Source organism: Felis catus, chromosome B4, assembly GCF_018350175.1.
Source record: "Felis catus isolate Fca126 chromosome B4, F.catus_Fca126_mat1.0, whole genome shotgun sequence".
Lineage (NCBI taxonomy): Eukaryota > Metazoa > Chordata > Mammalia > Carnivora > Felidae > Felis > Felis catus.
In genome coordinates this window covers 103,813,042-103,838,162 of record NC_058374.1, presented here as the reverse complement: position 1 = coordinate 103,838,162, position 25,121 = coordinate 103,813,042, and the positions used below count along the sequence as shown (strand labels likewise).

Here is a 25,121-nt window from a genome sequence, read left to right as displayed (position 1 = left end):
TTTTTTATCCATAAAATTGATAGAGTGACAAAAGATATCATACTCTCAAAGGTAGTGATGAAGTTTTTAAAATTGTGCAATCCCTTAAAAATGTCACATATTCTATAAAAGTACTTTCATTAATGGAATTAGATATAGGCAAAAAATGAGATAAGAACAATAGCAAACGTAAGGAATTTTGTTGCCTGGATAACGGAAGTGACGTTAAGGTGGTACCATTCACTATTAGTCACTATTGATTTTAATCGGTATCAGATAGATGTGGGGGAGTCTGCACATCATGAATCTACCAAAGAATGTGAAAGGGCGCACTTTCCTTTTTTATTTTTCCCTCATTCAAGTGTTGTCCCTGGAGAAACAGTGAGTTAAAAATGTAGAGAGAGAAGATTCTAGAAAGTAGAAAAGACTTTGAGGTGCTGATCAATAGCCTCCCAGACAGGGGGTGGCATGTCTTTGTATGAATGCAAACTTTACTACTGAATTGTTCCTTATTAAATTATAAAGCCCCTTTCCCAACATTCTCGGACTCTGGCCAATAAAATTTAGTGTCTTTGTTCACCTTAGTTGAAACAGCCTTTTCCTTTTTTTGTTGTTGTTTTGGGGGCTGGGGGGTGGAGGTGCGAGGAGAGAAAAAGGAAATGCCAGCTTGGGAAATAACCACCCGTTATTAGATTAGGTAATGGGAAAATACGCAATGCTTCCAAACAACTAACTGGTGAACTCTTGGAACTCAAACTGTTTACAGAATATGAGATGCTTGTAATTGCAATTGCATTATTTCCCAGCAGAACTTGGGAGACACAGACCTTGACGAGTGGTCTAAACAGGTTTGTGTAAACCGAAATCCTCCAAACTTAAAATAGTGCAAGTACGTTTTTAAAAATTATGGACAAATTAATAGCAATGAGAGAATAATCATATTAGAGATCAATTATTTATCGGGGGCCTAGAGTTCATTCATAATAAAATCTGAAACGAGGCTGGTGATAAAATGGAAAGTTTTCAGTTTACTAGCTCATTATTCTTACTTCATGCTGAATTATTTGTAAACACATTTTCATCTCCACAAATCTTGACTGTATCCAGCTCTTCTCTGTGAAAAGAAGTGGGAGGGAAAGGATTGTGGGTACTCAGTCAATGGTGGATTTTAGCTATGAGTCTTTGGGAAGGTGGTGTAAGCAATGGAAAAACAACTTTGGAGTGAGCCAGGATCTTAATTCTAGCCATTCATTTTTTTTTTTAACGTTTATTTATTTTGGGAGAGCGGGAGCGAAGGGGGAGCAGAGAGAAAGGGAGAGAGAGAGAGACAATCCCAAACAAGCTCTATGCTGATGGTGCCCAGCCATGTGTAGGTCTCAAACTCAGGAACCATGAGATCATGACCTGAGCCAAAATCAAGAGTTGGATACTTAACTGACTGAACCACCTAGGCACCCCTAGCCATTCTTAATTATATTTTCTGATTCTCGGTTCTGTAAGAGATCAACCAGCATATATAACACACCCATCACAGGCTTGTCAGCCTAAAATGAATAATATGTGTTGAGTCCCTGATATGGAATATGCACTAAATAAACGTTAATTTCCCCCCATTCCCTAGCCAGTTCATAAAGCCTCTGACGGAAATAGCCAGAGTGAGTTAACTGAAACACCTAGATTTGGTGAGGCAGATATTTAAGACGAATTTAGGGATTTGTTTGTGTTAGTGGTATAATGGAAGTGAAACTATTGAACCTTGTACCTCCAGGAGCAGTGTTTTATGTATTCATGCTTCAACAAATCTCCAGTTTCCTGGGGGACAGATACTAATTAAAAGATCACGTAAGTGTGTCCCGGGAGCTAGGAACTTTAGAGGAAAGGACTGAGGTTTAAGCTAGTGCACAGCAATGAAGAGTCTATCATGAACTGGAAGCTCGAGAAAGGATGGTTTAGGGATGGAGTCCCTGAGATGTGGGGTCGCTATTTCTAGGGAGCCTGTCGAAGATTTTTAGCAACCCTGTGGGTTGGGATGGTGGCGATAGTAGGAGGAAGCTTAAGGAAGTAACAGCCAGAGATGAGGGTTTGTTCAGGAACTGAAGAGATTTTCGTGGGTCGCATCTAAGGAATTTGGCTAGGTTGTGGCATAGTTGGGTTCGAAGAAAGCTGTTTCAGTCATAGCTGAGAGAGTAGGACTGAGAGCCAGACGGAAAATGGTTATACCTTCTCAGCAGTGAAAAGAGAAAGAAGAGAGAGAAAGGGATAGAAGACAGGAGGGGGGCGGGGAAGGAGCGAAACAGAAGGAACAAAACTCAGGTCCAGCCTGCCCGCAGAAGAGGCGACTAGCATGGCCCGTGAGTGGCCTAAAAAGTAGAAGGTGAAGGAAAGGCCCGCTGACTGAAAGGGAAAATTCAGAAGAGGCAGATTAATGCTTTAAACTGGTGGCAGCTAAGTAAGTAACATGAACCCCTGCACCTGTAATTTACCTAATCTGCAAGCAGTTTGTGCCCAGAGATGCCCAACACTGTGGTAAAAATAGTTTTGCACTTAGACTCGACAGAACATTCGAGTCACTTCAGAGAATGCGGGGGAGGGGCGTGAACCACGCAGAGGAACAGGAAAGACTGTCAGATCCTGCGCAGTCCCCAGAGGGCGGCAGCGACAGGTTCTGCCGAGAAAGGGGCAGGGCCTGTGCTTGGGAGGACTGTGGGTTCGAGGCCTGCTGTGGGGCTGCAGTTTTAAAACAGCTAAGAAAGGGGTCTAAGACAAGCCAGGGAGGAACCAGAGAGGCTGCTATTCAGATCCGTTAAAAGATACATTTTCTCCTCCTTGCTCTCACCCCGGATTCCCTTCCATCTGGGAGTAGAACACAACTTCCACAAAACTTGTGCTCAGTTCGTGCACTCGCCAAAAATGGTGCCGAAGGAGGCTGCTGCTCATTTATTTTCTAGGCCGTGGCTTCCAGAAAAAGAGACAATGAATGCTTCTCTACCTGAGAAACACTCATTCTTTGGTGCTTACAAAAAGGAAGCTTTCTTCGTAATTTTATTCTCTCCATTATTTTTCATTTAGATTTATGAATTTGGCAGCAACATTCATGAACCGTTGGAATCTTTCCAGGTTAAACAATGCTTCCTGGTGGGTCACCAACTGGTGTAGGTTTGCTTAGTATGGGAACCCAGGGACCCTGGCTTTCAGTGCTAACACTGGGAAAATCCCGTGCAAATCAGAAGGAATTGGTCACCATACATCCCAGAAAAGTAGGATAGGTGCCTACAAATATCTTTCCATAAATAAAACAACAGAGTGCAGGATATATAGACTTTTTTTTCCCAATTATGATGGTTACAAATATGAGGTTTGACTTCAGATCCAAATTCTAGGCCCAGCTCTGCCACTTGCTAATATTTGACCGTGGGCAAATTATATAACTTCTCTAAGTCTCAATAACTAGTCCATGAAGTGGAGATAATATCACCTTGTAAGGTTGTTTTAAAGATGAAAACAAGTCAACGAAACACTTAATATACAGTGTCTAGCACATAGTAAAAGTCTCTACAAATCAGTATTACATTACTTAACTATTGATTGAAGAAAAGAAAAAAAAAATCATCCACCTACGCATCACCTTAATAAGTCACACTCTGCTTTGTTTTCTACACGCCCCAAAATTTCATAGAATGTAATATTACATAATGTAAATGTACTGAATAATTTTAAAAATATAATACAATATTATATAGCTTGCCTTTTTTACTTAAAATATTCCATGAACGTTTACATGATACTACATACAGCTGCTGTTTAAAATGTCTAAGATACATGGAGTAACTTTTCAGTGTTGCTTACATCTTTTAAAACTGAAATGAATTGTGCTATTTAGATGATCCAAACCATAGTAGGCTCTGGTGTTACTAGCTTTGCTAAGCTAAACAGATGTCTCTAGTGTAGAATAGTTGGCCAAGGATTTTGTTACTGTCCTCCAACTGGCTGGTTATGACATATTGTTCAAAATAGTTGGTACTTTAATGTCTATGTCAGAGCCTCCTGTGACAAATAGTCACCACTGTACAAACACATTTCTTCCATAAAGTTTTTCTACCGGTTTAGGAAAAAAAAAAGTTGTTTAACCAGCCACACACACACATTTCACACTTTTTGAGAAGCTCAGACATTTTTGCCTTCTGCCAATACGTGTTAATTTTTAGAATAGTGATAAAAGCACACCAAAAATCATAATATGTTTAAATTGCATCTTATCTGGAGCTTTTTAAGTACAGAAATTACATGTTCAGTGTGTCACTGGTCACATAAAAATTATGTTAAGTTTTATCTTCCTTGATTTCATGACCTAGGCTAGATGTTATGACTGGAAAAGACTTTGCTATGTAATTTCCCAGTAAAAGTTTACCCATTTTATTTAAACCATGTAAATTAATTTTTCATTTTTTATATCTAAGTATAAACTGCCATGAGATTTAAGCTATTCAACAATATAATGTTCAAGAATTGGTACTTTTAGAGTGTCGACTAAAAAGGAGTTTTATATTTTGTAAAGTTGTAGCCATTATTCAACTCTGAAAAAAAAAAGTGGCAGGCCCTGTGTTGAAGTGCTTTACGTGAATGATCTCATTACATCCTCACAGTGTTTTACCAAACATGTTATACAATTATCTTATTTTAAAGAAGGAGAAACCAAAGCAAAGAGAAATTAATCTACTTGCTCATGACCACATGGTTATAAACTAATCCTGGTTCTTATACCAGTGATTTATATAATCAAAAAGAAGTTCTTATTCTGAGCCCCCTTACAGTGACCAATAAAAGCCCCCTTACAGTGGAAAAAAAAATCTAGGGGCAAACTAACTTAGAGGACCTTTGAGTGTTTATTTGGCAACCTGCAGGGAACTTCCGTTTTTCTAGTAGAGTGGCCAAAAGAGGCAGTGTTGATAGCTCCTGCCTGAGATTTGGACCTGTGTTCTGTCCCATTGGGAAATAATGATGCAATTGTATTTTCCATGTACAGGCAGCCTGTCGCAGAGGTCACATACCTGATGCTCCAAATCCAATGTCTATTTCATTATTTAAAAATATACAGTAAGAAGCAAAGGGAAAAAGATAGTAGCTTGGCACCCTCAGGATAGGGTAAAAATAGGGTGGAAAGACCATACTAGCCAAGTCCTGAATTACACAGTGCTGTGTCCTGCCTTTCTCCTCCTTCAATCTGCTCACTTACAGTAGTTACAAAGACTATGAGAGAGAGCAAGAGATTGCAGCAAATGAAGGTGACTGGAACCAATACATGGATGCTCCTTGGACCTCGTCAAAAGCTCTAGCTCACCTATGATCGACTGAGTGGCCATGACTTTAATCTGTGTGGGCCAAACTGGATTTCACCTGTGAATGCTCAGTGTAAGGCCTCCTGAATATTTGATGTCTTAGACATATTTGGTTATTGATGTTTGATTGATTTGGTTATTGACCGCCCCGCCATCCCTTCCTATGTTCACAAGCATAGGCTACCCTTGCTTTATCTGTGTCTACTTTGTTTTCCAAGCCATTTGCTTTTATATTTAATTTCATCTATTCTTGTTTCTCCTCTATACTCACTCTATGGTAGGATTGAATATTCTTAAGCAGCAGCAAAGGTACATTATATTTCAGAATAACTTTTTTATGTACTTTCCACTGGAACTGCTATTGCTTCATAAGTTTTCATTGTTTACCTAACTTCTTTTAATTCTTTTACACAAATCTGTCTTTATAATGGTTTAATAATATCACCTCATTTCTATCTGCCTCTGTCCATTCCTTGTTTTTCGCTTCTTTTTAAAGTTGTTATTTTACCTATTTACAGTCCCACACCAAATCCTATATCCCACATATGGTTCTACCTTCTGGAAAGAATCTATCACTTACTACCATATGTCTTAAATTTCTAGATCTCATATTAAGTTACAAAAATTGATATGATTAACTATTTAGAAACAGATTCAAGTTTATTTTACCACTTCTGATTCCATATTTATTACATATTTAACATTTTTCAAGATGATTTTCCCTTTTTAAAGTATATCCTTTCAAATGTTTTTTAATTAACAGACTATTATTTTTATTTTCTCAGAACTTTTTATTTTTAAGTTATCTCTACACCCAACATGGGGCTTGAACTCACAACTCCAAGATCAAGAGTCACATGCTCTGATGACTGAGCCAGCCAGGCGCCCCAATTAGCAGACTTTTAGATTTACAGAAATATTAAGCAAAAAATTCAGAGAGTTCCCATAAACTCACTTAGTTCCACCCTACAGGAAATGGTTTTTTTTTAATTTCCCTTTATTCTCGTTCTCTTTTTCTACCTTTTCCTTAATAAGCCTTTATTCTGTACAAAATTTTATATTAAACTTAGAGATCTATATAATACTTGCCTTCACAGTGTTTGTTTTGGTATATTTGTTTTATTAATGTGAGTTACACTGAAGTTTAAGAGATTATTTTACATAAGCGATTTATAAAGAAAGCCTTTATTAAGAAATCCTATTATATAATGTCTTCCTAAAATAGGGAAGGAATATACTTCATATTTTCAATCACTATTAATTACACTTTTGGTCAAATTTAATAACCAGGAAAATGTTTATTTTTATTATTATTCATTTATTGACAGAATAGAGAAAATTTAGTTTTCAGTGGATTTGCTACTCAAAAAGGCTAAAACTTAAAATATTTTAATTCCAAATATTTTTAAACTCATTTAGAAATCAGAGAATTTGGGCTTGAAAGAGTCTTTTTCTCTCTCAAAAATAATGGGCACATTTTGGTCCAAGAATCATATCGCTGAGAGTAGAATTTCTTTCTAAATTTGTTTCCAAGAAAACAGACGATCATAGGCTGTTGGAGACCAAAAAAATAAGATGCTTACATAGTGCATAATAAAACATTCTTTTCTGCTCAGTGCAGGCTGTGACAAGCATGACTTCCATGATGGATATTTTGGTAAAGTTCGATGTTCTTTTCATACAAACAAGGGCTCTATTAACATGGTTTCCTCAACTCCACTTCTCACTTCCAAATCCTCTAGGAATTGACACCAACTGTCCATTTTGACACTTGTTCATTAATTTCCTTTCAATAGAACTATTCTCTTTGCTCAGCTGTTGGAGCAATTTAAGGTTTTACAAACTCTTCTGATAAGGCTTTTTTGTGGAACATTCTTTCTGTGTCCAGAAGACAGTCTAACACCAGAGCCCAAAAGTATGTCACTGAGTCATTAGCGCAGGCTGCTACGTGTTCCATTACCCCACTCTTGCAGAGGGAAACTTTAGCTTGACCTCTTATATAATGGAAAGAGAAAAATCAATTCGTACTCTCTACCAAGACTTAATGTCTGATGCTCAGTAACTGGTGGTGGTAAATCCGGGCTAAGGCTTCCTTCCACACACCTGACCACAGTGGATCCAGTAGATCCCTAGCTACACACTGCTTACAGAAAATCTTTTTGGTCCCTCCGATTGAGGTGTGTGTGCACACGGTATGGGAGGGAGGTCATTTTCACAGCCACGACTGGAAGCACTAACAGATCCTAAGGAACAGAGGATGATTGTTGTACCTTTTTGTGAAATATGGTCAACGTTTTTAATTTTTATTTATAATTGGGAAACTCCAGCTCTTTGGGGATTAAAGGGTATAAAAATGAATAATATGAGGCATGGCTGTAGAGGAGTATAACATCTGTTTTGTTGTAAAATGAAGTTGGACCGTGCACAGGGGTGTTACTTTTCCATGGCACAACAAGCTCTTTCCTTTTGTGTCAGTTTTTGTTTTAGGTTAGTGAGAAACAGCACATCAGGAAGAAAGGATGCAAGAACCCAGGGTTGCTTTGCACTTTACCGATCTGTTGTGCTGTTCTCAGAAATGTTTGTCTTTGAAGTTGCCAAAAGGTGGCAATTTTTTGAGGTTGCTCTGCTGAAAAATAAGTGTAATAAGTGATATTGGATTGGTTTTATATTGTTTTACCATTTTATTCAGATCAGTGCGGTTTAGTCTTTTAGATTTTTGTATTATGTTATATAATTGTAATAGCACAAAGAACATGTGCTACTTTTTTAAAAGAACTAAGTAATTTCAAGATATTAATTCTTTCATGTTCTATATATGATTCTAAGATAGCTAGACTTCTTATGTTTCTAAATTTATTTTTGCTTCTTTGAGGGTTTGGTATTTTATATAGCTTTCTAAAACTCCCATAGCAGATTTTTTTCTTTAATCTTATCCATTTCAATTCACCAAAAAGCTTATTTTTTTTCTGACTTTGAAGAAAATCCCAGTCTTCTCAATGGAGTAAGTTATCTTTTGAAGATTAAAGTGATGATTAAAATCAGCTTTTGGACATATGATAATACTATAATACTATTTTTGGCAGTGGTGTGTTACTTAAGAGTTTTATAAATACATTATCTTAGCAATAACCTCAGCCACAGGAAAAAAAAAATGAAGCACGATCTTAGAAGATCTTATAAGATTAGTGTGAGATTTCCTAAGGGGGCAGTAATTTAGCGCTACCTTTAGAAGTGGGCACCAAGACTTTTCTGGGGCTCTGGGGCTTTTCATAGTCTATCTAAAGAAAAGGCAAATAATGGAGACAGAGGAGGGGAGAGAGGGGGAGAGGCGGGAAAGAAAAGAGAGAGAAGGGAGAGGGAAAGGAAAGGCTACAAGGGGAAGAATAGGGTTGTGAAATCATTCTGGGTTCAGAACTGAGAACCAGACTTCTATCAAAATCAGCTTTTTAAAAAATCATGATGTTTTGAAAATCAAGACATGTTTGGAATTATTTTAAATGCTTAGCACTACTGGATTAACACAAAAGGCTTTAGGGTAGAGCGCATTTTTTAATGGTATGCCTCTTTGGGAATAAAATTTGGTGAAAAAGCACACAGGAAGTTTGGAAGCACTTATCTTTTCTCCTATGTTCCTGCCTCAGAGTTGATGATTGCAAGGAAATAATCACAAGAAAACTATTTGTAGAACGTGGACCAGCAAACTATACCCATTTTTCACAACTGTTCCTTTCCACGTCTCATGTTGATAATATCCATCTCTATAATTATTCATAACCAAGCACTTATCGCATTGCCCTGTAGTGCTTATTTGTTCATATCACCCACTCTATAGGACAGGACTGAGTAACCATCAGTGCTTGGAAAAGTACCTGGGGAGGAACAGGTACTATGTAATCTTTGCTGAGTGAATTGACAAGAATGATAATTGTCAAAACCCTCATCATCTTTTCTGAAATGAACTGGCAGTTTCCTCATTAGATACTGATTTCTATTTTTGTTTCAACTTGGGATTTGTTTACTCGTGCTTTGTCCAAAATGCATGTATCTTCATCAGTGCAAGATATAATGAACATCTGCTGTCTTTGGAAAGGGTTATCTGACCTTTGTTTTGGTAGAAGTTCCCAGAAACTTTATGGGACCAGAAACTCCCTTACTCAAAACAACATTTTATAGCAAAACTCCTCTTTTTGTAGGTGAAATTGCTAAGCCACCGATACTAAGTGTAAGTAATGAATTGCTAAATCTGGCTGTCACAACCAAATTGAGTAGAGAATTTGAGTTCAGGCACGCATGCCATGTTTATAAGAGAGTATGACTGTTTACTGGCTGTTGATTTTAAAATTGGTGGGTCGCTTGTTCCTGGTCACCCAGCTCCCAAATGCCTGGCCACCCCTGTTGTTCCTGGCCTCTATGTCAACAAGAGTCACTATTTCACCCAACTGGCCCCACTAGAGTGAGAGCCTTAGGGTTTGTGTTTACCTTACACCCAGTCACTCCCCAGGACACTCTCAAGAAGCTAGTCTGTGTTGCCATCTATTCGTCTGGTTCAGAGTTTCCTGGGTGCCTGAAGGTGGTTATAGCAGTATGGAACTCGGCATGGAGAACCGTAATCTTAAACTGCCCTCTTTGAATCCTTTCGTTTTTTTCTTCATAAAGCCTTGGCTTTACAGTAATAAAATTATGTTTTAATTTATCATAAAAGAACTTAATTTTGTAAAACATTTTTTAGTCCAGTAAATCCTCATTAAAAAAAAAAAAGGTATCTTTCATGTTACATACTGGGTAGCCTGTTTATAAAAAGGCCTTTGAAATAAAGACAGTAGACTATGTAAGGCACTTATTGAAATAACCAGGCCTCAAGGTTTAAGAAATCGTCTTGGTATTAATTGCATCAGAATCCCTAGGGGAGCTTGTTAAAATTTGGATTCCCATGAACCACTGCGGCCCAACTGAAGTAGAATATTTCTGTAAATGCTAATAGAGTTGCTGATGGAATTAAATGTGTCTCGTCCAGTGGTTTTTAATCTTTTCTGCACATTAGATCATCTAGGAAGTTTGAAAAACACCAGGTGATTTTAACGCACAGTCAAGGTTGAGAACCCCTGAACTAACACAATGCCCAATACGTATTAGGTGTTCAGTAATTGACAGATACACTTGTTAGATAAATAAAAGCTAGTGACTAAAGAAAAACCCATCTCTAATTTTAATTTACTAATGAAAGGAAAGTCAATGAAATCTCCCATATATATATTTACTTCAAATAAGACTAGATCTTGGCTGTTAGTGAACACATATCCCCATAATACATACAGTTAAATGTTTTTACATTAGGTAAGAATAAATATTTAAATTATTAATAGATTAGTAACTTTAAATTATGCAACCCCTTTTCTTCAGTAAAGTTCTACTTTTAAACAATGGATTCTAGAATACAATGTCAGGAACTAATAGAACCATAATTCAATTACTGAAAAATCTAAGTTTTTATATGGTAATAAATAAATGATGACAAACATCTATATTTATTGCTTACCTACTGTAAGACTTTTCAAATTATCATTTAAAATTAACATTTCTTTAGAGATATTGTTTTTTCACAATATCTCTAAGAGTTAATATCACACTCAAGTCTTCACATTGTACATTTAAAATGAAAACAAACATAGTAAAAAATGTTAGGATGAATCACCAGTATCTATGTATTGTTTCTTGTATATAGAATTCTTTATTGGAATTAAATTTGAATAAACCTCTCTTAAATTGTGATTTTTCTTCCTTTAAAAGTTCACACAATGGCACTTTTTGTGGTATGTAATCACCTAACCTTGTTATACTATTAAAACTATGAGAGGGGCGCCTGGGTGGCTCAGTTGGTTAAGCGTCTAAGAGTCTGACTTCGGCTCAGATCATGATCTCATGGTTTGTGAGTTGGAGCCCTGAACTGGGCTCTCTGCTGTCAGCACAGAGCCTGCTTCGGATCCTGTCTCTCACTCTCTGCCTCTCCCCTGCTTGCTCTTTCCTTCTCTCTCAAAAAAATAAATATTTATTTAAAAAAAATAAGACAATAAGTTCCTGTTTAATAGAGTTAGGTTGTATTCAGTATGCAAAAAAAAAAAAAGGGTATTTCATGTAACAAATATATATTTAAAAAAATAGGAGCACATGTGTCTCTCAGTCGGTTAAGCATCACTTTGGCTCAGGTCAGGGTCTCGCAGTCCATGAGTTTGAGGCCTGCGTCCGGCTCTGTGCTGATAGCTCAGAGCCTGGAGTCTGCTTTAGATTCTGTGTCTCCTCTCTTTCTGCCTCTCCCCTGCTCGCGCTCTGTCTCTCAAAAATGAATAGGTGTTAAAAAATTTAAAAAAGATGAACTTAAGCAGTTTTTACAAATTTGAAAAAATGTAATACTATGTGAAGATTTTTAAGTTTACAGGCTTCCTATACCAAAAAATTTAGTCATTTTAGATTTCCGTGTTTTACAGTTTTCTTCAGAAATGCCATATAAGTTTACCCTCATGGTGTTTTATAATATTTTGAATATTATCAGTGAACTAATTTTTCTCATTATATCTTCTCACTTATTAACTGATTATTTATGGTTTTGTCATATCTATTTTGTGATCACCTGTGTTAGAGGGTTTGTTATTAGCTATCAAGTTTTTCAGTCTACTTATTTGTATCTTATAGGTATTTTTGGTACAATATTTGGTACAATATCTTTGTACCAATTAATGGCAATTTTGACTCCTACTGTTGTTTTTGTTATTATTGTTTCAGTTATGATATTTTGAGAGTAGCAGTATACATTTTAGGTTACTAATTTTGATAAATTTGTTTTTTGCCTCTAAAATCTAATACCCTACTTAAGGCATTCATTCATTCATTATTTATTTAGAGCTCATGCTCTGTGAAGGAGAGATATAGAGATCGAGATCAAGATCAAGATTGAGATAGAGATATATATAGGTGTATAAATATGTTTACCTAGATCTATCGATCTATCATCTATCATCTATCTATATATCAGTAAATGAGGGGTCACTGAAACCTGTCTGGGTCTCTCTACGTTGTGTCTGTGTCTGAGGAAACGAGTTGCCTCTAAATCCAGCTGGCATGTAGGACCCTGCTCCCTGCTGACCCACTTTTCTGCCTCTGCCTTTTCTTGGATCTGCATAGTGCCAATTCCTGGATGCCCTTTAGCCTTGTTGCACCTGCCTGTTATGACATGTTACCTCTTGCTAGTCATCCTCCATGTGTCCTGCTAGCCTGGTTTGCCACCTGTTGCTCACTACTGTCCTCTCTGGACCTGGTGTCTGCCTCCATGCAAATGCACGCTGGCAGCTGGATCCAGACCTGTCTCTGCATCTCCAGTACCAGCCTCACCGCGTGGAATATCTCTTCCAAGTTTCTTCTGAAACTGCCTCACCCTGCCTTTTTAGTCTAGTTAATTTTTATAAGGTCCTTAAAACATGTGTTAAACCTATTCCTGACTCCTTAAAGAGTCAATATAATGTAACTTAAAGAGAAAAAAATTACATTTTCTTAAAGAGGACTTTAGTTCCAGTAGGTATTACTTATTGTTTTATCCAGTGGCTATTGAAATATGTTGTATTTCAGATGGTCTTGAATTTTATGTTTTGAAGGCCTAGGTGCTTTTAATAGAAAGGTGTGTGTGTGTGTGCGCGTGTGCACACACACACAGTGTTAAGGACAGAAACTATTGGCTCTGCTGCCTAACTGCTGTGAACGGGAAAGCCAAGTTTGTTGAAGTATATATAATGTAAGGAGAAAAAAAGGCTGTTGATGAACTATGTTTGCATAGTAAGTTGTCCAAATGTACAGAACTTTTTCACCAACTTCAGTAATTTTAAAGGTTGTTGTTGTTTTGTTTTGTTTTTTTTTTTCATTCTCTCCAGATCTTGGTTTTATTCTGGATAACTGATAATCCTGACCAAATGACACAGTGTTTTATGCCAGTTTTCCCCGCTCTTCCCCTTCTATCCTTGATCAAGCATTGTTTACTCCCTGATAGAAAAGATATTTTATTTAAAAAATGTTTAATGTTTTATTTATTTTTGAGGGAGAGAGACAGAGAGAGAGAGAGTAGGGAGCTGGGCAGAGAGAGCAAGGGAGACACAGAATTCAAAGCAGGCTCTAGGCTCCAAGTTGTCAGCACAGAGCCTTACGTGGGACTCAAACTCCCGAGCCCTGACATCATGACCTGGGCCAAAGTCAGACACTTAACTGACTGAGCCACCCAGGTGCCCCAGAAATGATATTTTAGCATGTGTGCGTTGGTAGGAAAATACACATAGGCAACATTATTTTACTTCTGCTAAGGCAAATTTTCAAATGAATGTATTTGTTTGAGTTTCTCTCACATATAAGATGCTATGGCAAATGCTGCGTGCATAATATCATGAGAACTTAGTCCTTGTTCGTAAGCACCTGACAATCTAGTGAGTGGGGAATGCCAGTGGATAAATCTATTGAGGAAAATGTAGGAGTCGAAGCACAGTACTGAGAATGTCATTAGGCTTAGATCTGGAAAAAAAAAAAGAGTAATATTATGGGAAAGGATTTTTTAATAAATTTCATTCAATAGGCAATGAAGGGTACTGAACAGATTAGTGAAATGATCAGAGCTGAGAGATAAGGCTATAAATCTGTGAACAAGTTGTAGAGAACTGGAAAAACAAACACTCCAATTTGGTTTGGACCAAATATATATTGGAGAAGGTAGCAAATAACAAAGAATATTGAACTAGATCCCTGAATCCAAAGGCCAGCACTACCACTGGCTTTGTGGCATGAATAATTTGCATAAAGTGGCCTAATTTAGACAACATCAGGAAACTTCTGTTCTTGAAGATGGTAGTAATTAGTGTCCATGTGTGTGTTCTACTTACCTACTTACCTAGAGGTAGGTGAGATCAAAGATAAGATAAATGATAGATGATAGGTAGATAGATATAGCAGTCTCTAGGTAATAAATTGGGGCATGGTGGTTAATACTGCAGCCCCTGAAATCAGACTTTTGGTTTCAAGTCTAGACTCTTACATTTACTTAATATGTAACCTTGGGCAGATTATTTAACCATTTTTGCTTTTGTTTTCTCATTTGTAACACAGCAACACCTACTTCGAAGAATAGTCAGGAGATTAATTCATCAGTATTTGTAAAGTCCTTAGAAGAGTACCCAGCACATAATGGCTATTCAATAAAGATAGCTGTCATTAGTTACAATAAATAAAATTATAATACTATATATTATGCACATTTTCACATAATTTTAAGTGTATTCTTTAAAACATAAATATATACAACTTCTGATAGAATAGTCCAGGGAGTAGGCATTAATCCTGTCAGCATGCATCAACTTTATGAATGCAGTGCCCTCAGACTTATAAAACTCTGTGTTCTAGCGTGAAAGTCCAGCAAGTGAATTTGTCATGTCTTCCATGGATATTCATCTGGTTATAAATACTAAGTGAGTAAGAACTTAGTGAGTTCTGTGGAAAGCACTTGGAGCATGTCAAGTTTTATTTTTAATGGCTAAAACACCAATTGTTAGTGCTTGGGGAATGGGGTAAGTAAATAATAAAATTAAATAAATATTCCCATATTGTGCTCATTCAAGCAAGAGAGCAGGACACTTTGATAGATTTGTGAAAATAATACATAAATATTTTATATCATGCAAAAAAATTATTGAAGTTTAAAACTTACTCATTTTAAAAATTGTGAATTGTTTCAAACACAAAGAGAACCTTGAAAAATAATGTAAACTTTTTTTACTCATTACTTAACAAATCTCTGTTGCCACATCTCCCATATATTCAAATTTTAAATTCAAAATTTAAACCGAGATTTACAAATGCATTTGAAACCTTTGGAGAGCCTCCTGATTCCATGGCAATCCATCTCTATACCTGTGTTTCTCCCATGTCAGAGGAAACCATGATTCTCATGTGAAATAATTCATAAAAATATGTACTATTTGCTGTATTTTTAAAAACCTTTTTGAGCATTTATTTTATTTATTTTGAGAGAGCACTATCAGCACTGAGCCTAATGTGGGGCTTGAACTCACAAACCTTGAGATCATGACCTGAGCCAAAATCAAGAGTCAGACGCTTAACTGACTGAGCCACCCAGGTGCCCCCTATTTGTTGTATTTTTAAGAATTATGTAAATGGAATATTGTAACTATTTTGAGACTCTCTTTTCATTATCCTTCTATTTTTTAAATCAACTTTATTGGACTATAACTTACATGAAATAAAATGCATTCATATGTACACAATTTTTAAAGCATTTTGACAAATGAATATGCCTGTGTAAATATGACTTCAAAATATAGAACATTTTCACCACTACCCAAAAGTTCCCTTTTGCCCACTGCAGTCAGTTCATCACATATAACCCATCCCAGGTAATCACTGATTTTATTCCCATCACTATAGATTACACTTGTTTCAGAGCTTTACAGAAAGGGATTCTTATAGTATGTGTTCCCTTGTATCTGTCTTCTTTCACTCAGTATAAAGTTTTTGAGGATTCTTGCTGTTCTTATGTGTATCAATAGTTCATTTCTAGTCCATCACCAAACTTTATTTCATTATTCAAATATGCCACAACTTACTTATTTATTCCTGTTGATGGATTGGTATTTGGACTCTTTCCATTTTTTGGCTATGATGGAAAAAGCTGCTAAGATCATTATTAATACAAATCTTTTCCAAAAAAATATATTTTAATTTCTCTTAGATAAATGACTAAGAGTGGAAATGCTGGGCAAAATGGTAATACAGTCTTAATGTTTAATTTTATGAGAAACTACCAAACTCCAGTTTTCAAAAGTGACTGTACCAAATACTTCCAGTTCCAACTGTTCCAAATCTTTTAATCATTGTATTGGTATGATTATCTCATTCTGATTTAAATTTGCATCCTTGATGACTAATGATGTTGAATGCCTTTTCATGTATTGGCCATTTGCGCGTGTGAATGTGTGTATGTGTGTGTGTGTGTGGGTGTATGTGTATTATTCTGTAAATATACATGTATTCTGGATACAAGTATCTTATGACATATATTATGAATATTTCCTCCCATTCTCCCAGCCTGTGGCTTGACCTTTCATTTGCTTAACAGTGTCTTTGAAAGAGCAGAAGATTGTAATTTTGATGAGGAACAATTTATCATTTCTTCTTTTATTATTTCTTTTTTTTTTGTACTCTAAGAAATCTTTGCCTATCCCAACATAATGAGGACTTTTAGTTTCTTTTCTATAATCTTTATAATTTTAATTGTTATATTTAGATCTGTATTCCAGTTCAATTTAATTTTTGTATTTGTTATATGAGTTAGAAATAAAAATTCATGTTTTTCCAAATGGACATCTAATTGTACCAATACTATTTATGGTAAAGACACTCTTCCCCATTGAATTGCGTTGTCACCTTTGTTGAAAAACAATGGGTCACCTATGTGTGGGTTTAATTTTTGACCTTCCATTTTTTTCTTTTAATGAGAAATACTATATACCTATCATGTAAATCATTAAACTGTGTTCTATTTAAAAATTTTTTTGGCTATTCTAGGTCTTTGCATCATTTCTATATAACTGCAAAACTAGTTTATCAATTTCTAGAAAAGAAAAGCCTTATGGGATTAAGATATATACTCCATTGAATCTATAGAACAATTTGAGTAGAATTGACATCTTAACAGTATTGAGTTTTTGAGTTCATGGACATGAGTTCATGAGTTCATGAGTTCATGAGTTCATGGACTCAAAATTTTTTTTGAGTCTTCTTTATCTCTTCTCATCAATATCATTTTTAGCATAGAGATCCTGCACATACTTTGCTAAATTTGTTCTTAGGCATGTTCATGGATGCTATTATTAATGGTATTTTTAATTAAAATTTCCAGTTGTCAATTGAACATATGAAGAAATAAAATTGATCTTTGTATCTTGATCTTATATCCTGTAACCTTTTGTTTTTAATGCTTGTTTGTTTGTTTTTGAGAGAGAGAGAGAGAGAGAGAGAGAGAGCATGAGTGAGGGAGGGCAGTGAGAGAGGGAGACACAGAATTTGAAGCAGGCTCCAGGCTCTGAGCCATCAGCATAAAGCCCGACACGGGGTTCAAACCCACAAACCATGAGATAATGACCTGAGCCGAAGTCGGACACTTAGCCAAGTGAGCCACCCAGGAGCCCCTATTCTGTAACCTTTTTAGTTACTTACACTTAGCAGCTTTTTGTTTTTATAGATTTCTCAACAATTTCCTCACACATGATTACACCTTTTACTCACAAAGACAATTTTGTGTCTTCATTTACAAACCATATTTCTTTTATTTCTTTTTCTTGCCTGATTGAAATAGCTAGGAACACCAGTACAATGTTGAATGGAAGTTGTGAGAGTGGGTATTTTTGCCTTTTTATTGATCTAGGTTGAAGGCCTTCAATATTTCATCATTGTGTATGATATTAGCTCTAGTTTTTTTGTAATTGCCCTTAATCAGGTCGAGGAGGTACTTTCAGAACTTTGAATATGTCATTGCATTATCTATTGGCTTACATTATTTGTGATAGAAGCCAGCATATTTTATTATCTTTGAATCTCTGAATGGGTCTCTATTTTCTTTGTTGCCTTTAAAATTTCTATCTTTACCATCAACTCTCAGTAAATTGATTATGATATGCAGCTCTCACCTTGCTAAACATGGTCTTGGGCACAGCAGTTAAACTTTCATCATATTTATCTGTAAAATGGGACTCTGCGGATCTTAAAGAATTTTGTAAGGATTAGTTGGGATGATGTATATATAAAAGTGTTCTAAAAACTTTATAATTTACTAAAATGACTTTCCAATTCAAGAATGCTTTTAGTGAAAATTAAAATAATTTAAATTTGTGATTTTAGAAACAGTATTGTTAACAGAATAATGCTTTTTGTTACCTTGTATTAAGTTACAGTTTTATTTTCAAATGAACTGTATTGCAGACACTGATTCAGAATATTGAGGTGAAATGTCCAAAAGCAAACTATTCTTGACTTGTTTTCCAAATCACATTTTATGGTATTTGTGTACATGTCTATCTATTCATTTTAGTCCAGAATTTCCTTGAGAATGCTCAAATCATTCATGAAAAAAGCATCATTGTCTTATTTAGCATAAGTCTATATAGCTGCCATAATTTTCTCTTCAATGTGTGCATGTGAAACATACACATGTATATGACACACAAATATGGCACTATTGTCAAAAAATACAATGCAATCTTTAAATGAAATGCATTATCTTGCTGATAAGCATTAAACAAACCGATCAGCCTGGCTAAAAGATTAACTTTGTAGATTTCATTATACTTTTAGAAACACTTTCATGTATGCGATCCTATCTATTCCTTAGAACATCTTCATGAGCTGGTGGGTGTATGAGTCCTGATTCCACATGAAAACTCCATGCACAGTAATGAAGTCTTTTAACATGAAATATTATTTGTCCTAAAAAGGCAATCTAGTGCTCACTTCAGCAGCACATATACTAAAAAGGCAATCTGTTTTTCCAAGATGATGCTTTATATACTTTTTTCATATTTTCAGTTTTTCATATCATTTGAGAATTTCAGATCACTTTGTGTTCCAGGATTTATCAAACATTTCATTTGAGTTTTCTGAAAGTTGGCCCATGAAAATGGACTTACCACAATCATGTGATGGACTTACAGGATGCATACTTTGTTGAACTTAAATTCCATTTTTAAAATCTAGTGTTTGGTACCAGATGTGGAGAGTGAATCACCATCTTTTTTTATGAAGAGGGCAAGGTTTAATTAGCCTTTTTCAAAAGACTTATTATACATTTCACCTATAAACTGAGAGAAGAAAATTATGCGTTTTAAAGCAGGATGAAAGTTGAGGTGATACCCACAGCTGCTCTCGTCTCTGGCAAACCATTCTGAGAGGCTCCAGTTTCATTTGGTTCAGATGAAACACATGTTGCTCATTTATTGTACATGTGCTTCAACGTATTTTGACAAATCTGATCTAAAAATGTTACAGATGTTCCTCATTATTCTAATTTGCACTTAGTAACTACCTATAGAACTTGGCTATATACTGGCCGTTTCACAATCTAGGTAGGAGAAAATTTAGCTGTCACTGATATGTGTTTTAATTCAATTTTAGCTGCAATTTTGTGATACAGTTAGATATACACATTTAACAGGTGTCCTGTTATACAATTGTGAACTGTGTACAATTCACAACTGTATACAACTGTGAATGAAGAGAAAGCTTTGTTTTAACAGGTTTCAAATAATTTCAGGTGGACATGAAATTATTTGGATCTTGTCTTTTAGAAATTTGCTATTCAAAAGGTGCGCTTGGGTGGCTCAGTCAGTTAAGCGTCTGACTTCAGCTCAGGGCATGATCTCACAGTTTGTGGGTTCAAGACCAGCATCCGGCTCTGTGCTGATAGCTCAGAGCCTGGAACCTGTTTTGCGTTCTGTGTCTCCCTCTCTCTCTGCCCCTCTCCCATTCATGCTCTGTCTCTCTCAAAAATAAATTTAAAAAAACATTTAAAAAAAGAAATCTGCTGTTCAGTGTATGGTCTGAGATCAGGCAGCAATATTATAACTTGGATACTTACTAGAGGTGAAGAATCTCAGGTCCTACCCCAGAACTACTGAAATAGAATCTGCATTTTAACACAATCCCCAGGTGATTTATATATACATTAGAGTTTCATAAGCACTGTTTTAGAAGAGACCTTATGTTATAACTCTGTTATAACACACACACATATACATAGTGTGTATGTATGTACACACATACACATATGTTTTGTACACACACATATACATAGACCCACGGGTCAAACCTGAAACTCTTCACTGTACACATCTGTTGTATACAGATATTGTAAAAAGTGGGCTGGCCTGTAGATGAAACTTGTTTATTTTCTTATCATTCAATACATTAAAAAATAATCTCACCAGTACTTTCCACAGGCTGTCTTCCATGTATACAAAAACCCATATCATAAGTACTGGCTCACCACACATTTTCCTTTTTTTTTTTTTTTTTACATTAATTTATTTTGAGAAAAGGAGAGAGAGAGGGAGGGAACACACACAAGCGGGGGAAGGGCAGAGAGAGAGGGAGAGAGAGAATCCCAAGCAGGCTCTATGGCACTGTGAGTGCAGAGCCCTACATGAACCATGAGCTCATGACCTGGGCCAAACTCAAGAGTCCCATGCTTAACCAACTGAACCACCTAGGTTCCCCCTCACCACATATTTTCAATGACTGACACATGAAGGAAACAGAAGAACTTGTACTTCAACTTAAATCTTTTAGAATTCTCATCATTTCTTACTGTTTTTTGTAACTTTCTGTAGGATAAACTTGGTGGGAACAGTAGTGAATTGTTTACTATTTACATTTCTTTGCCATGAAAAAAACAAGAAGCAGGACTGCTTGTAAGATTAAAGAATTTAATTTCTTGGGTAATGAATTTGATTTTAAAATTTCTTGCTATCTATAGATACTGTGGGAAGTGATTATACATTAATTAAATATACTATATCACTATATTGTAGTTATATATAATATAATTCATTATATTATTTAAGGTAATTATCAATTACATCTTAATATGTAATAAAAATAAAATTTTTACATATAAGGACCTCTGAAATCATGTTGCAAAGTAACTCAATTCTTTAAAATTCAATTTTATTGGCTATCATATTTCCTATATGTACATGCCAGCAGAAATAAGCATAATTTCCTATATGTATATGCTGGCAGAAATAAGGTATAATTCTTATCACAGAAGAAATAGAATAATTGATACTATTTTGTTTTATGATCCTTAATTGAAATCTATGACAAAATAATTTCATTATAGTTCAAAACTTTCTTAGCACATTGTCACTAACAGAAGAGAGGCTGTAATATGTTTTTAAAAATCTCTCATTTGCTACAACCTGGTTAATTTCTTTGTTTTCAGTTCCACCAAATACACTCCTCAATAATTTACTTTGGGAAATGAAATAAAGGCCATTTTATATAATCTATTCAGAAGTTTCTGTTGGCACCACAGCAGCACGTCGTTAGGTTACAAGCTTGCCATATATACCTCATACATTTCTGCTGAAGAAACCTTTCAAACTGTTAATATTAGGTTGAATAGATATCTAATGGACAAATATTCTGATATCTTTAACTATGTATTTAACTATACAACATAGTGGTACAGCTTGTCCTGAAAAATGTACGAACGTAGACAGTACAAATGTACTCTACAACCTGACATGAGCAATAGCACTGTTTAATTTTTCTTTTTGTTTTTTTCAAACTAAAGATCACAATGCAACTTAAATAGCCCTCAGTGTCCCTGAAGAGCTACTGTGTGTTGCATAAAGGCTAAGTAATCCCTGCAGTGTCAGAGGGTTACCGTTCAGCTGTTCGAGATCATGAGATGATATCTCAGCACTCATAAAACAGAGATTCAAAACACAGGGGTGTACATGGAAGTACAGATCATTATGACAGTCCTGGAAGTTATCCACAAGAAACGTCAACACCCTGGAGGCCAAAATAACACTACTGAATCAACATTTACAACTTTTGTTCAAATTCGATCCAATATGCAGGGAAATTTTACACAGAAAGATCATAATGATAATTTTCCATTTGGCTTATTCCAAAAATGTGGAAGACTTCAAAAATCTCTGGGATATTTTTTCTTAAACATTTTACATGCATATTTATTCTGTACAAAACAAATAATTATCCTCAATTAGCTATTTCCTACAACTATTCATAAAATGTCAATCCAGTTAGTAAGGCACAGTAACAGAAACATTGAGATTTCTTTAAGGTTGTACATTTCAATTCAGAAGAGCGAGGGGGAAATTTTGGCCCCTGGGATTTGAAAATATCTTCAGTTGTAATGTTTGGTCTGGATATTTACATGGTGGTTTCTTCCCATTCAAGCTCAACATCACCTATAACATAAAGTAACATGTCACAAGAGATATTTTAACTGAAGCTACCAGTTAAAAATATTTAAGTGCTTCAAGGCAAAAATACGAAGAGAGGCTATTATCTTAACTTGGATTAGAGAGAAAAAAAAATTGTTATGTGCATTAGCCAAGCTATTAAAACATTTCAACATGTGTTTATTATGTAATTAATCTCCTGGTAAACTAGTAAATTGTACAATTTGCCTGGTTACCTTCCATGGCATCCAAAGAGTCCATCTTCTGAAGTGCTGAATAGTTAACAAAACAGATGGGCTGGTTACTTCCTTTACTCGATAAGAGATCCAGAATGCACTGGTATAAAAAGATATACTGTGCCTAGACACCAAAGAAAGAGTGGTTAAATACATGGATAGGGAGGAGATTTTTCTTAGAAGGGGAGCTATACCATTACAGTGAAAAGTAATGCTGAGTTTAATAAATGGTAAACAGCTAGAAGAAGCACAGAACTTACCATGTATATAAATGATTTTCTATCATTTCAAACATAAGGTTTTCTAAGTTCCTGTGGCTTCTTGTTTCTTTTTTTTTAATACTTATTAAAACCCATGCTAATATGTTTCTGCTTGCTGTGATTATTTTAAAAAGTAGCAAATTAGATTATTTAAATCTATTTATGAATTTCCTTTTTCCTCTTAGGTCTAAATTAGTAATTTTTTCCTATAAATAGTTTTCTTTTTAGAATGATTAGCATGGTTGTTGGCATGCAGATGCTAAATTTGCTTTCACTATCTGTGAGTGAGCGTATCTATACACCATCAGCACATTTAAAATACATTTAACAATTCTGTTAATCACCTGACACTTGGCCTACTTAATGTCAAGTTTCTGGTCTTTATTTGTAACTATAAGGTAGTTGATCACTGAAATGTCCTAACACCCACACTCTGGACAAGGACTCCTAACATTTCCTCTGAATGTTTAGGCTAAATTCAGTACTATCTAGCTTCTTGAAGTTTTTTTCAATATAATTCAGTAACCTGTTAGCATTTCTGAGTTTGGACTTTCACAAAGATACTTAAGGTCAAGTCATAGAAAATCATCCTCACTTTTACATAGGAAACAACTGCTGTTAAAGGAATATAACCAAATATATATACATATATATACACAGACAGACAGACACACACACACACACACACACACACACACACACACACACACATAACTAATTTAATAGAATGTCCTCTATCTATCTATCTTTAGAGGTTATATTCATATCTATTGCTACTGTATATCAAAATCTTTTTGGAATTTCTCCACTGAAACTATCTTCAGAAACTGTTGGTCATTATTATGAATATTTATTTCTTCATGAATTACAAAATGTTTCCAAACATCTCATCTCATCTCATCTCATCTCATCTCATCTCATCTCATCTCATCTCATCAGAATGTCAGTTCTGTGAGGGCAGGACTCTGTCACACTCATTGCTATATTCCCATTGCCTGTAATAGTGCCTGGCATGTAGCAGTTACGTAACAAATGTTTGTTGACTTAGTACCATTTAATTCTCATTCCTAGCCAACCTTTATCATTCAAGGAACAATTTCATGAGGACAACGTTCAGAAGTCAAAAGGGATTAGGTTTTATAAGTGAGTGCACGATCAAGTTGCATAATTCAGTTTTGGTAAGAAATAAAGTGTTGTTAGAAAGTAATAAAAATTCTGTTGAAATTACTAGTAAATTATTTCTCAAGGTAATTCTAAAAAAGTGTTTTCAAATATACGTCCCATGATGAATAACATTATTGGCAGAAATATACGGACACAATACAGCTTCTCCAAAAATGACAATCTTGGAATTTATGAGTTTGGGTATTTTTTATAAAATCGCATTTGAATTTGAAGTCACATTTGATATGTGAAGCTTCTGACTGTCCCGATCTCATTTTCTCCACTGGAAAGAATGATGTGTGTAAATTCTGCCAGCAGGGCAGGCTGAGCTCCACGGCCAGTACTATATTTTCCAAGATCCCTCTGTCATGGTGTGTTATTGCCAAAGAGGCAGTGAGTTCAATTCCAGCTTCTACCTTAGATAATCATGGTATCTTAAGAATTAAACTTTTCTGATGTTTGACTTCCTCATGTGGAAGATCATAACACCTATGTTGTGATATTTAAAGGATTTAATATATATAAAGTGCCTGGCAAAAAACTACATATGACAAATATATGAGTTTTTTTTCTTTTACCCTAAGGCTTCACATCTGTTAATTTCCAGGAAAACCACAGCAGGGAAGGGCCTCATCCAGATTAACCCTTATTGGAAGTACCGAAAGCATATCAGCATGTTATCTTATTGCATACTATTCTCTCAGAAAGTTCTTGGGGCTGCTATGAACTATTTTTTGGTAGACAATGAAAGAACTCATAGCTCTCTCCTGGGTCTGGGCCATGCCCCTCTGGGGCCTTTTAGTGGCAAAATATTGCTGAGGTTCCCACCTCCTCACCCCTGCCCATGGCTACTGTAGCATGTGCCAAGATAGCATTCTTTATAGAAATTGGAACTACTCCGCAGTGCAACAGAAGAAAATAAGAAACCACTCTTGGGCAAGGCAATAGTGGTTTGTAAGGACTGGAGTCAAGAACTGTGGTCATTTTCCTTTTTTATCACCACAGAAAAAAGACAGCAAAGAGCATAACTTTGGGAATGAAGTGAGGTGAAAGAGAGCTTTTGAGAACCAGCTTTTCAGCAAGTAGGGAATCCAGAAGAATTCTGTCAGATATTTA

The 25,121-nt window shown here is 35.5% G+C and overlaps 1 protein-coding gene and 1 long non-coding RNA gene across 7 annotated transcripts in view; one reads left to right on the top strand and one right to left on the bottom strand.

The window, feature by feature from the left end:
• The window catches only part of LOC111561396, a 166,661-nt gene that overhangs the window by 2,253 nt on the left and 139,287 nt on the right, over positions 1 to 25,121 (top strand). The window lies entirely within an intron of this gene.
• PTPRQ (protein tyrosine phosphatase receptor type Q) overlaps positions 21,054 to 25,121 on the bottom strand; it is a 255,558-nt gene continuing 251,490 nt past the window's right edge. For all 3 annotated transcript variants that reach the window (XM_045062106.1, XM_045062108.1, XM_045062107.1), the window contains 2 exons: positions 22,582 to 22,705; positions 21,054 to 22,351 (listed from right to left, as the gene is read on the bottom strand). In XM_045062106.1, coding sequence (XP_044918041.1) covers positions 22,314 to 22,351; positions 22,582 to 22,705 — 162 coding nt within the window. In that variant the 3' untranslated portion in view covers positions 21,054 to 22,313. The remainder of the gene's footprint in view (positions 22,352 to 22,581; positions 22,706 to 25,121) is intronic.